We start from the raw sequence: 13,782 nt of genomic DNA on the forward strand, positions 1-13,782 counted from the left end.
CGTATACAATTTGGTGGTGGTGGGGGGGGCGGGGGGGTTTCCCTCTAAATCTCACCCGAGGAGCCTCTTCCCCAACCCCCAACCCCCCAGGAGCCCACTGACTCCAGGTTAGGAGTGTTTAGGTAGGGGTCTGATAAGTACCCTTTTTAGGTATAAACTACTTTTCTGATATAGAGACATACATTCTCAAAACTGAGGAAGAACAGAAGAGATAGGAAGAAAGGAAGGAACAGTGGAAGAAAGGAAGAAAGAAGAGAATTAAAAAATGGTTTATTTAGTAAAGATCTTTATCGTAATGCTTGAAAGACCAAAACCATTTAAGAATGAAACTTGCTAATCTTTTGCTATATGCACAAAGAAAGATTATGAGTAAAAATAATCATCCCTTTAAAAGAACTTACTGCATAAATTAGATATCTGCTTACCTGAGTCGTCCTTAGCAACTTAATAGGAAGACAGAAGTGCTATGTATTATTTGTACCATATCATGCTGGTAAGCCATCATGTGATGTGGGAAGCAGGGTAGAATGGTCACCTGCAAAATAAAAGCAGTAACCTGATTATCAATTATAGACTTAAAAAAAAAAGTGAGAAGCACTGAGAAAGTTTTAAATAAATACAACATTCCACAATGATGCTTAATAGTTTAATAACTAATCACTGACAAACATTCTGATACAATAAAGCCAGATCAGGCACTAAAATACATTCTCTTCTTAAACATAGGTTTGCATTTACCAAAGACATCTTTTCGTGACAGCCAAAGGAAAATATTTTCAACACAATCAACAGGCAATAATGTTCTCATTTTAGTCAATGGAAGTTTTTATGAAGAGTCTGAAAAAATAACTGGATGTAGCACTCATTTGATGATAGGAAGCTGGGAAACAGAAGGGGCGTAACGTCCCTTTGTAGTTCTGAATACAGAATTAGGGATGTGGTAAATTTAAACTCAATGGTCTTCAAAGAAGCTAAACACAGGTAATCTCCACAGACATACTCTAAATAAATTATTAATAAAGTGAGGAGAAACTAGATTTCTAAGGAAATTTGGGCACAAATGTTTGCTCTATAAGGCACTGAAGGGGTCAATAATCATGAACGGTGCTGGGATACAAATCACAGATCAGAAAAGATCTCACACATACAAAATTGGTCCTTGGTATCAGGGGTGTGGAGCATAAATAAGAACAGGTTTCCAGGAGACAAAAATACGAAAGGGCTTTGGAGGAAGACCCTTAAGACTGAAGGGATGGGTTATTTGATAGGAAGAAAGAAAAAGTTACTGAACAATTTAATAACAATAGACACCTATACAAAGTATCATACAGATAAAGGAGGCTAAATTTCATTTCTAGTTTGCAAGAAAAAGAAGTTGCTTATATAAGCTGCAGTACAAAGGACTGTTTCAATATAACACAGGTCAGTTTGAACAAACAAAACAGTCTTAAGTCACTGATCCTAAATAATGAATAGGATCCAAGGGATGGTGTGGGACCTTCAAAGACAAGATATGTGTGTCCCTGAAAGGCTGGCTGAAGGCAAGGGAAGACTTAAGTTCTTGTGTTATTTTCTGTATGTGATACGGCGAGTTCTAGAATTCAGATGCAACACTGCATACCTATCACGAGACTAGGAGTTCTCCTTGGATTATCAATTACCTGCAAACTCCTCCTCTAAAGGAAGGCTTTCAAGTGGTTCATATTCAGCCCTTAATGTGGTAACATTTTTGTGGGCTTCACAATGTAACAGAGCTACATGGAGATCCTCATAAATTTTATAAAATATAGTTAATTGGTTCCACTTTGAAGAAATATTATTAAAGATTAGATTTCCTTTACCAGAGTAGACAGGCTCAAAGTACATTGCTTATACTGTACTGTTTTAATGGCATTTCATTTTTATATTGGCATGCCAGTTAAAAATTATGAAATGACATGTTATTGGGGGGATTTTATTTAAATTCTAGAAAAATTGAAAGATACTTTTTTAAGTAGGCTCCATGCACAACATGGGGCTCAAACTCACGATCCTAAGATTAGGACTCAGATGCTCTCTACCCACTGAGCCTGCCAGGTGCCCCTGAAAGATACTTTTTATTTAACTTAACTAAGCCTGAGGTCATTTAGCATAGGTGATTTTTGCATTTCAAAAAGGCTATTCTGTAGCTTAATAAAGAATTCAAGCACATTAAATCTTTATTTTTTATTTTTAAAGACTTTATTTATTTGACAGAGAGAGAGACAGTGAGAGCAGGAAAACAAGCAGGGGGAGTGGGAGAGGGAGAAGCAGGCTTCCCGCTGAGCGGGGAGCCCGATGCAGGGTTCGATCCCAGGACCCAGGGATCATGACCTGAGCCGAAGGCAGACGCTTAATGACTGAGCCACCCAGGCGCCCCCACACTAAATCTCTAATGTACTATATCTAGTAAATGAGAGCAGAATATTCAAAAGACTTATTTGTTCCTTTGTCCACTTTAAAGGGCAGCTTAAGTTGATGACTAACCATGCATTGCTCAATTCCATTCCTAAATATTTTGATGAGTACTGTGAGTTTGATAATTATCCGTAAAGCATTTGTGGTTACATGTTCAATTATCAAATGTCGATCGTTTTTAGTTTATTGTTATTAATATGACATGAAAAGAAGGAATCCCTAAAAAACCAAACACATGGATCATTCTGCAGCAATCACATACCAAGAGAAAAGTTGAAGCTGCAATAAACAGGGAAGCTATCTGGGTTTGAGGCAAAGGATTATGGAATTCGGCACATGTGTTTTACATTGTACATACCCCATCTTTTCAGTCCTAATAAGCTCACCTGGATTCATGTAACAGAGAATGCTTCCCCAGAGCCCAAAACATTTAAGCTCTTTAAGGATTGGCATGATCTCATTTTTTCTCACAGGTTCATTAGTACAGCACCTACTTCGGAACAACTATTTGTGAGCACAATGATAGTTCAGAAAATATAAAATGATGGAAGAAGGAAACAAGAAAGTCCTTTGCAGCCAAGATGTGGGGACTAGACCTGTATTTGTTTTGAACAACTGTCTGGAAGAACTGCCACAACTCTTTTGAAGAAATAATAAATGTCTATAAAATATAGAATTCTATAGTATAAACAATTGTGACACCTTTTGTTGAGAGACCAAAGCAAAAAACAAGAAAATATACTGTATGTCGTGTGGCTCAGAAATTAATAAATCCTCAAATTTCAATTTCCACTAAAATATTTATTTAATTAATGATATCTTACAGAAATAAATAAGAACAGTTTTTCTCTAATACAGATAGGTATACATATATATATATATATATATATATATATATATATATATATAGTTTTTCCTTTTTTACAAAATCGAAGCATATCAAATTGTTTTCCCCAAAACTTTAGCTCAAAAAGGAATACTAGGAAACAAACAAAAATACTGAAATATGCTCATCATTAAATTATAACCACGGGCCTTCTGAATCTCATCAGCATGACATAAGATTTAGAGAAAGACCATGAGATTGGGAGTCAGGGGACCTGGGCTCCATTGTTTCCTTGCTACGTGTCACAAACACAGTTCTCTGTATTTCTGAACCTTGGTTCTCTAACTTTAGAACAGGAATGATATTAGTTATATCAACTTCATAGGACTGTTGGGCAAATTAAAGCTGAATGTGAATGTACAGGAAAGCTCTTTATAATATGTAAAGAGCTACAAAAATAATAGTTTTGTTTAATTTCATATAAAAGAATCAATGCATATCTTCCTCCAACTGAAGAATAAGCACCAAAAATGTGTGTGTGTTTTCTTCAGTTGAATTATGTCACCCTATAGGCCTAGAATAAGAAAATGCACCTTAACTAAGCACCAAAGCTTCTTGGACAAATGTGATAGAAGGGATATTTCTATTACAGTTTTCTGGGCAGCTAAGTAGGAGCTAATGAGTCTTGAGGGTCATTTAAAACTCTGAAGGCTCAAAGAAAACAAAACAAGAACATTTGTATTACATCAAATGGCTAGGGTAAAACAAGCTACTCCTTATTTAGTGATTTCAAAGTCCATTGATTCTTCACAGAAGAAGAAACTCAGTTGTTATCGGTTGCAATTATTTGCTTATGTGAATATGACATTCTCTTGTTCCAAAGATCAAATACTAGTCCTTGAGAGAAGTCCTAGTGAAATAAAATAACAAATTATCACAGATTTAGATACCAGTGGTTAAAAGTCTAGTTTCCAAAGAATACGGGAAAGGAAAAGAATCCAAGACATCAGTAAAATGATTAAAAAAAAAAAAAAAAAGCAAAACCCGTCATACCTGCATGTTATAATGATTAAGAACTAAAATTATAAAAATTGCAATATTTACAGATACATCAATCTTAAATTATGTAAAAACAATAAGGAAACTTAAAAGTAGAGAAAGCAGTTTAGATAATTTTATGATAAACATGAATACATTTAAAATGCTATTTAAAGTTCGCTGCTTACACTGACATTACTTAAACACATCATAGAAATAAGAAAAGTGTTCAATGTTTCAATTTTTAGTACCAACATACAGAGAAAATAAATACTTGTCTAATATTAACTTATTATTAGGAATTGTATTACTGTAAAGTTACTATGCATGGAGTTATAATCTAAAACTACTCAAATAACTAGGAGTTAATATAATTCACCATCTACTTAAAATATTACTACCAAGGTACTGCTGAATCATGTGCTAAAGATACCGAAGGCCCTTCCAAAACTGAGTTTAAGTGGGTCAAATATACTAGGTGGTATGAAACTAGACCAGTTTACTCTCTCCCTTACTTCAACTCTTTTTAAGACTGATCTTATCAAAAGAAAAGTACACATTACCTCTCTTAATTCCCTTGCCTCATCAGATATAGATATTCTTTGGGACAAAAATAAATGTTCTATTAGGAGTGTAAAATTAAAAATCTTTATAGATCTTTTGGAAACAAGATAACTGGAAAGAACTCAGTAACTACTAAGACGCCATACAACTTAAAAAAAAGAAAAATTCATTCAATGAAGAACAGTATTTACTGACATCTACTGGATTTTTTACTTATAACTTTGCTCTATAAGCTATGAAAAATTTAAATACATTAAAGTCTGGATTGAACCAAGTGTACTTCATTCAAGTTCTTCAGTTTCTTTGGTAAACAGGTCTGCCAGATCAGCCAAGGTTAAGACGGAGGCCTCTGGATGCTTCACCGATGAGTTCGTGTGACTGTAGCATTTTCCAAGTGAGTAGAGTCAGAAAGAAATCAAGGAATAAATGATTACATTTGTGTTATATTTTGCTCTTGTCCTATAATAATACTAAGACATAACGATATAAGAATATTCTTATAAAAATATATATCCTCATTAGTGTTTGTAAGTGAGCCACAAGAACCTCCAAGAACAAAGTCAGTGATAGGATCATTGTTAGATCTCGTCAAAATTAGTGAAGACTTCTGTATAGCACTTTTAGGCTTTGTTATAAAATGTCTTTTCTCTCCACAATTCCTAAAACAAAGAAACAAAACCCATGCCACCTACTGCTAAGGCTCTCACCTTAGAATTTCTTACTTCCCAAAGTTAGTGTATTTCAAGAGAATTTCAATAGCTCTTCTAAATGCTATTTTATTTAAGCAGCTTAACCATAATCGCTGAATCCTGTTACACATGGAAACATCAACAGTAAAAAACCTTGATGTCTGATGAAAACAGCTTTCATGGTAGACTCTTTCCTTCCCATAAACCACAAATGGAAGGAGATTTCTGGTTTCATATTGCTTCTTTGCTATGCACAGTGCCTCTGTAGAGACATCCCCCCAAGGCAATCATTCCTCTGTATCTGCCAACCATACCTATCTCATAAGGATGTAGTAAAGCATTGGTTTATGTTTGCAAAATGACTTGGAAGAAAATTATGGAATAAATATTAGAAAGTTTTATAATTCTAAAGTTAAATTTTTAAAATTAAGGCTACTCTGGTCTCTCTGCTCCTGTTCTGCCTTTGGAACGAATATCAAAATCATCAGCTGAGTTTTAAGTCCAGATCTTCCCATGTGCATGTGACTAACATGTGTGATGTATAAAGCAACACTGTAAGTTTCCTTTTACAGATATCAGACTAAGGCTTTTAGCGTGGGCATAAAGATAGATTTCTTTAAAAAGTAATCCAATATGGCAAAGAAATGTAGGGCAGTTTAAATATTTTTAAACTTTACAATCCCTATTAATAAATGAAATCAAATATAGGATGTCTAGAGCATTAACTGGGAAATTGTAGATAGGTAAAATGTCCTATCTTGCTTTTAAAAAGTATCTGGTCATCTAAGTGAAGAAGTCCCAAACACGTGGGAAACACCCATCGGCTTGTAGGAGACTGTAACCTACCTCTTCTCAGCAGTTTTCAGCATTGCTTGCATTCTTTCTTCTATTGTTGCCTTAATTAAGAATCTGTGTACAATAGTAGGTCTAGAAGGTACATAATAATAAGTTTAAAAACATCTTAAAACCAATTAGAACAAATAAGACTTCACATATTATACGCTATATTCATCAGTCATGTGGTGCCCACTGTGGCAGATACTAATCAAGGAGCTGGGAGGGAGGCGGTCAGTGGTGAATAAAACAAACTAGTTTTAATGAACTAACATTCTAATGAGGGGAGACACACAATAAACACATAAACTGGATGGTACAGATAACCCCACAAGGAAGCTAACATCTGAGTTGAAACATGACCGATGGGAACGAGGCTGCTAAGCCAAGAAGCAGAAAGAGCATCCAAACAGAAGCAACAATAAATAAATGCAAGCTCTTGGGAAGAGAACATGCTTGGAACCAGCTTAAAATGTTGGAAGGGCAGAAAGGAGCCTCTCATGGCAGAAGTGTGTTGTAACAGAGGGGTAGAGAGTAGAAGTGAGACTGGAGAGTGGGCAGGGAGCAGATCATGTAGGGTCTGGAGGGATAAGGCAGGAATCTGATTTTATTGTGGTACTGAGGGGAAGCCATCTGTGGGTTTTATGTGTGATTTGACTTAATACTGGATTATACTTTAGACATCCCTTTGGCTGCTGCGTGGGGGATGGACTGTTAGGTAACAAAAGTGAAGGCCAAGAAGCCAGTTAAGGAGTTCCGTAGGAGTCCAGGTAAGAGGGTGGGCTGTGCTCTGGTTGTATCAGTGGAAACAGTAAGTAGCAGACGGTCTGGAATATCTTTGGCGGGTAGAGTTGGCAAGACTTCAGTGATGGTTTGGATGTGTGGCACGAAGAGAGGAAGTATGGAAAAGTCCTGGATTTATGGTCTGAGAAACTACAGATGAGAGAGTCAGATTATAAGATGGGGAGGGTGGGGGTGGCTGAGAGCGCAGTAGGAATACACTTTCTTTTACCATGTTAAACCTGAGTTTTCCATTATCTAGGTATCCAAGGGGAGGTGGAATCCAGATATGTGTGAAGCAACAGAACTGGGTATGTGAGTCTGAGACAGGAGCTGAAGGGGCATGTCTGGACCGGGGACGTATGTCTGAGAGTCATCCATATATAAATGCTACTTAAAGCTCTGAGACTGGATAAGCTCATCTAGGAAGTATAGATGAGTACAAAACCCTCACGGACCACTGGCAAGAAGTCGGTCAATAACATTATGAAGCTCATTTCAGCGGCACAGTGAGGACAAAAACCCAACCAGGAAGGCTGAGGGGGAGGGGGAAGGATGTGGGGATGGAGGTGGAATGGAGGGGGGGTGTTTCTAAAGACAGACGATATGAAGCCACACTTATGTGGTCATGTCTTACAAGAGGAATGTCCTTGAGAAGGGATGGGACCCATGACAAGTGGAATGGCTGGCTTACTTCTCCCACTGTAATAAAGGGAAGGAAGATACTGTGCCAGCCTGCTTATTGCTACAGAGGAAATATCTGTACCCCTTCCTACAAGCAAGGCTTGCACTCGAGCATTATTCTGGCACTCTCTCCTCTCTCTTGCTTCACTAGTCCTCCGTTTCTAATGAATCACGCCATTATTTCTCCCACATGAAAGGAAACAACAATAACAAAACCTCTTGATCTCATGCTCTTCCTTTTCTCTGCTCTTTGCAGCAAAATTGCTCAAAATACGAGTCCTGCCAGCGATGCAGAGGCCGCAGTGCACTGTGCTTAAAAGGAGGGGTTGGGGAGGCAGCAGCTATGCTTGAAACCGCCACCACTTCTGCTAGCTATGTGACCCTGGACAAGTTACTTAACCCGTCTGTTAGGTGTGTGTTTATTAATAAATAAATAAAACCCTATTCTCTCTTACAGTCAAATCACTACCAAAACTGGTTTCGATCTCCATGCTGCTAAATCTAAGGGTCAATTCTCAATCTTTATCTTACTTGACATTTTAACAGTACATGAAATATAGTTGGTCATATCCTTCTTGAATTACATTTCTTATACTTGACTCCCAGGAACCTCTTTCTTCTGGTTTTCTTCCCAACTCATTGTTTGATCTTTATCTGTTACCTTGGCTGGTTCCTTCTCCTCTCCCACAGCCCTGAACTTTGGTGTGCTCTGGAGTCCAGTCTTTGGTCCTCTTCTCTACCCACACCTACTCCCTAGGTCATCTCACTCAGTCCTGTGACTTAAAAATACCATTTTTATCCTGTCATTTTCAAATGTATCTCTAGCACAGACTTCTCCTGAATTCGAGACTTGTATGTCCAATTACAGAATAGCTATCTCCATTTGTCCAATAAATATCAGATAAACATCTCAAATTTCTATTTAAAATAAGTTTTGGTTTTCCCCTCACCAAACCTGCTCTACCCTGTAGTCTTCCCCAGCTCAGCTGAAGGCTACTTCATCCTTTTAGTTGTCTAGGTCAAAAAACCACGGCATTGACCTTGACTTGCTCACATCCCATGTCCAGTCTGTCCACAATAGCTATTGGTTCTACCCTTAAAATATGTTCAGAACCTGACCACTTCTCACCATTTCCACTGCTGCTACCATGGTCCAAGTCACCTTTAACTCTTACCAGGACTATACAACAGCCTCCTAACTGTTCTCCCTGCTTCTACTCCCCTGGTCCTGAACAGAGCACTCAGAATGAGTCTCTCAAAACTTAAGTTAGGACTTGTTGCTTCTCTGCTCAAAGCCTTCTGTTGGCTCCCTATCTCATACATAGTGAAAGCAAGGTCCTCATAGTGACCTCCTAGGCCCTATAAAATCCCCTCTCCTACTGGCTCTGTGACTTCAACTCCCACTTCTCTTCTCTTTGCTTATTCCTCTTCAGCAACTCTGGCTTCTTGCTATTCCTCAAACATACCAGGTATACTCCTGACAGGGTCTTTGTACTGAGTGTGCTGTCTGCTTGAATATTACTCCCCATGACGTGTGCATGGCTTTCTCATCTCTTTTAAGTCTTTGGTCAGATGTTAACTTCCCCATAAAAATCTTGCATGCTGGGTGGCTCAGTGGGTTAAGCTTCTGACTCTTAATTTTGGCTCAGGTCATGATCTCAGGGTTGTGAGATGGAGCCCTGCGTTGGGCTCCATGGAGCCTGCTTAAGATTCTCCCTCTCCCTCTGTTCCCCACCCCGCTTTCTTTCTCTCCCTCTCTCTCAAAAAAAATCTTGCATGCTAACCTGCTCAGTCAAATGTATTTTTTTTTTTTTTTTTAAAGAGAGATCAAGACCTGAGCTGAGATCAAGAGTTGGACATTTAACCAACTGGGCCACTCAGCAGCCCCTAGCCAAATACACTCTTAATCCTCCTTACCCTGCTCTACTTTGCCAGCTCCTAACATAGCATATATTTCACTTATGTTATTGTTTACCATCTGTCTCTCTACCAACTGTCGTAACTAGAATTTAGGTTCCCTGAGGGCATCTCAGAAGGTGTTCAATAAAAATTTACTGAATGAAGTATGTGGGTATTGATGCAGGTAGACTGTTCAAGCTGGTGATAAAAAGATGAGATGCTTCAAATCGGACTTCATCTGTTTTCTACATATGAGGCAAGACTGTCATCAGTGGGGCAGTGGTTACAGAAGACTTTTAAGATAGTCTCTTCAGAAAGTGGAAAAATCTATCTACTAGGGAGGCATAGTAGGACTGTCAGGTAGTGTTGAATGGCCTTTTTAGACTGTGGTCTTACATCTCAGCTGAATCCAGTCTACGCATTGGAAAACACTGGCAAGAAAGCAATGTTTAAAAATATAAGAAAAAAAAAACCCAAAAACCCCCAAACACCAACCAAATAAGATAAAGCTGTATTTTAAATGACACTTGATAATACTTAGAACAAGAGTGCGTTTATTACAGTTATGTTACTTTGCCATATTTTACTACAGGTTTGTTTGATGAACATGTCTCTTTTCTGCTGAAAATTAAAGTCCTCATTTGTTCGCTTGGCAACTGCTTACAAAGCAATCCAGTTTTTTGAGTACGTCATATAAGGTGGCATTTCCTGTCACTCCTCTCCACATACTCCATACCCCAGCAATTCCAAACTCCTCCCAGTCCCTGGAAATATCATGGTGTTTATCTCTTGTGTTCCTGTACATGCAACTGTCTTTGGCTGTATGAGTACCCTTTTTCAGCCCAGCTTTGAAATAATTAGTCCTTCAAGACAACCTAATGAAGTCTTCCCTGAATCTCTAGGCACAACCAATCACTCCCTTCTTTATTACCATAGTACTTCTATTTTTTCATATTCTACTGCAATATTTCTTGTACTACACAGTGACCTCCTTGGGGGAGCAGATTATGTCTTACTCAGTTTGAGTCTTCAGTATCTAGCATAATGAGTGACAAATAGTTGCCACTCAATATTTATTTAATGAGTACTCAGTATGCATTTTTTTAAATATTCAAGGCAGCTAACATCTAGGAGGTAATACATCTAAGAGGTCTTATGAAGGATAACTGTCTATTCTGATATTTGAATAAAAGTAGTAGATATTACACAATATACACCACTAGGTTTGGGCCCAGTATTAGGCTGGGCCTAAACTAAATCTAATTACCTCTTAGAATAGACCCAAGGGACTATCTTTTTCTAAGGGGAAGAATTTAAAAAGGAATCATGAATGAGTTATGCCTTCTTTTAAATTCAGACTACTTTAGACAATCAAAAATCAATTCTTCTCAAAGTCATGATGGATGCCTTCAACTCTGCAGCTATCTTAAATATTTTAAGAAACTGTTTTGGTGAAGTGATCAGGGTAGACTGAAGGAGGGAAGACAAAAATCTGGGAGAATACAGGGATTTGCTGTTTGGAGGAGGGAGAGTTGGAAATCTCAAAATGTCTTTTGGTCATATACTTGAAAACTTAATAAATAAGTGATTAAAAAGGAATAGGTTATAATGAACATAAATGAAGAGTTTAAATACCGACTTGTATTTTAGAAACTTGAAGCAAATGTAACTGATGCTAATTTTAGTCCTTACTTTGTTTGTCCAATTCGGTGCACCCTCCCAATGGCTTGAAGCTCATGGGCGGGGTTCAATATGGGCTCCACCAAGAGAACATGAGTTGCTTCAATGATAGTTAATCCATTAGAACCTGTGTGCAGGGGCAGCAGCAAAATATTGATTTGAGGATCATGTTTAAATGCTGAAAGGTTCTCCTAAAAAAAGAAAGGTACATTTAAATTTTAGTTGGATCACTTAAAAATAAGAGCAGTATATTATAGTTCATATTAAAAAGCCTAATAGAATCCAGGTCATTGTGAAATGTAACAATTAAGACAATTAAATGTAAAATTACCAATTTTAAAAAATGTAAACTTGTTGCCTGACTTCATGAGGAGAAGTGTCACATAAACTCTCTTTTTTTTTTTCTGATACAGTGGAAGCACAAGATATGTGTGCGTGATATATGCAAATTAAACTACATGAGCTTGGAGAAAAGAGAGAATGAGAAAGAGTGTGTCAGAGTGAGGAGGAGATCAGAGACATGAATCTGCTACATTTTCACTTGGTCTCCTTTCTGTTTTTGTCTCTTAGGGTGTGTGCCTTAGGGTGTGTGCCTGTTGTTGTGCTGAGTGTAGCATAAGGAATTTGACCATACAGAGTTTTGTCTGGCAGTGTCTTGAGGACCTAATTTCAGCATGAGGGCCCTGTCCATTCAACAGGTGTATCATAGGCCATCTTTTCCTCTATTGAAGCAAACAACCTCAAGTCAGAAGATCTTTAAAAAAAAATGATCTTGCTATGGGTATAAATGGATAGAAAATAATTACAGTTTCGCTACTTTGCTTTTGATGTTAATTTTATAATGAATCAATAACTGAAACCCTTACACAAGACAATAAATGCAAGTAAGCTATGAATAGCAGTTTCAATTGGCAACTGAATCCAAACCCGCCCGCCCCCAAAAACAAGAAAAATCTTCTTGACATACCTGAAATGTCTTAACACGACTGATCTGAGCAAATTCCATGTTGTTGTCAGTGAGGGCTTTTGAAATAATATCTAATACATCTTGCCACTAGAACACATAAAACAATAAGAAAACAAGTATTTACACATAGCTTTCATATAAAAAGGAGTTGAAAAGGGACTAAATCTAAATAACTTTGTACCTCAGAATTAAGAAAATATAAAAACAAACCTTCAAATGTGGTTCCATCAATATTATTTCCTACTACCAAAATGGAAGTGGTTCCCCCCGGCCCCTGGTTTGTTTTAAATCACATGCTGGTTAAAGACAGTGTAAAAGACATGGGTGTCTTTGGGAACTGAATTAGGATAAACATAAGTAATAGAAAATAAATAATGGGAGTGCTTAACGGATATAGTTGCTTACCTTTTAGAAATAAAAACTAGAATTTTTACTCGATATTTTATTCAGTAGGTTACTTTAACTTTCTTTTTCTCAAATGACCAATTTCACTTGTGAAATGAGACTTTCAAGGTTATAGATTCTAATTTTTAACATATTAATATTCGAAATTACCCATAAAACATATTAAGAGGAAATGTAGCTATACAAATTGCCTTGTAAAACATCACCAAATTTCTCTAAAAATAATTCTATCCTATGGACATAGAAAAAAAACCAAACATGGAAAATCTAGCAGTAATTCTAAATCTCAACTTTATTAGGGTGAACGTTAAACATGAGTTCTGAGATATAAACTGATAAGAGACAGAAAGCCAGTGTGAGCTAAGACTCAGGATGAAATGTTGACTGTACCGTTGAGAAGACGAGTGCTTTAGCGCCTGGGTCTCTAAGCTGGATTCTCATCAGAGTTCTGACCACAGCTTCCACTTTTGTAGAATGGCTGCCCTTTGAACACAAACAAGAAGACACATCACTACCAAATAAAATCTAGTTTATAGGGGAGAGGAAAACCAATATAAACCACTTGTATTACCAAAACTACATGTGCATCAAAACAAACTCTCAGGTGAGTATGTGTGTACTCTTTACTTTGTATTTGTTGGAAATTTTCGTTAGCCTCAAATTGCAGAAGCTATAGAACTTACACCCCAGGAAAACTGAATATGAAACACATCAGAAAATCATACAGTGCTATGACCCCGAATAGAAGATTTTTAGGTTAAAGTGGTTAGGATTTGTAGTTATAAGATTTTGTTATTTTAGATAAGCAGAATTTATATTAAAAACACTCTTCACTTCAGATATCAGGGCATTAGAAATGTTAAGAATACAATGAATCAAAATTCCAAAATTCCAGTGTAAGCAAACTGAAGGATCCAACCCAGCAAGGATCCTTTCCTGCAAGGGAATTACAAAGGATAGTGACAGAGGTACAAATGACA

General features: G+C 37.2%; 1 protein-coding gene across 11 annotated transcripts in view; it reads right to left on the reverse strand.

Moving 5' to 3' along the window:
* SHPRH (SNF2 histone linker PHD RING helicase) overlaps positions 1–13,782 on the reverse strand; it is a 109,124-nt gene that overhangs the window by 17,121 nt on the left and 78,221 nt on the right. For 4 of the 11 annotated variants that reach the window (XR_012378608.1, XR_012378609.1, XR_012378607.1 and 1 more), the window contains exons 26-31: positions 13,193–13,285; positions 12,398–12,484; positions 11,443–11,621; positions 6,400–6,480; positions 5,117–5,242; positions 426–535 (exon numbers count right to left, since the gene is read on the reverse strand). Coding sequence is in view for 6 of the 11 variants with exons in the window: in XM_025866284.2 (XP_025722069.1) it covers positions 5,146–5,242; positions 6,400–6,480; positions 11,443–11,621; positions 12,398–12,484; positions 13,193–13,285 (537 nt within the window). In the remaining 5 variants the exon portion in view is untranslated. Of the gene's footprint in view, positions 1–425; positions 536–632; positions 5,243–6,399; positions 6,481–11,442; positions 11,622–12,396; positions 12,485–13,192; positions 13,286–13,782 lie in introns of those variants that run through there. The other 7 variants (XM_073894043.1, XM_025866283.2, XM_073894045.1 and 4 more) reach the window with 4 other exon arrangements.

The sequence above is a fragment of the Callorhinus ursinus genome, unplaced genomic scaffold (assembly GCF_003265705.2).
Source record: "Callorhinus ursinus isolate GAN/ISIS: 27379988/994484 unplaced genomic scaffold, GSC_fseal_2.0 scaffold6, whole genome shotgun sequence".
Taxonomy (NCBI): domain Eukaryota; kingdom Metazoa; phylum Chordata; class Mammalia; order Carnivora; family Otariidae; genus Callorhinus; species Callorhinus ursinus.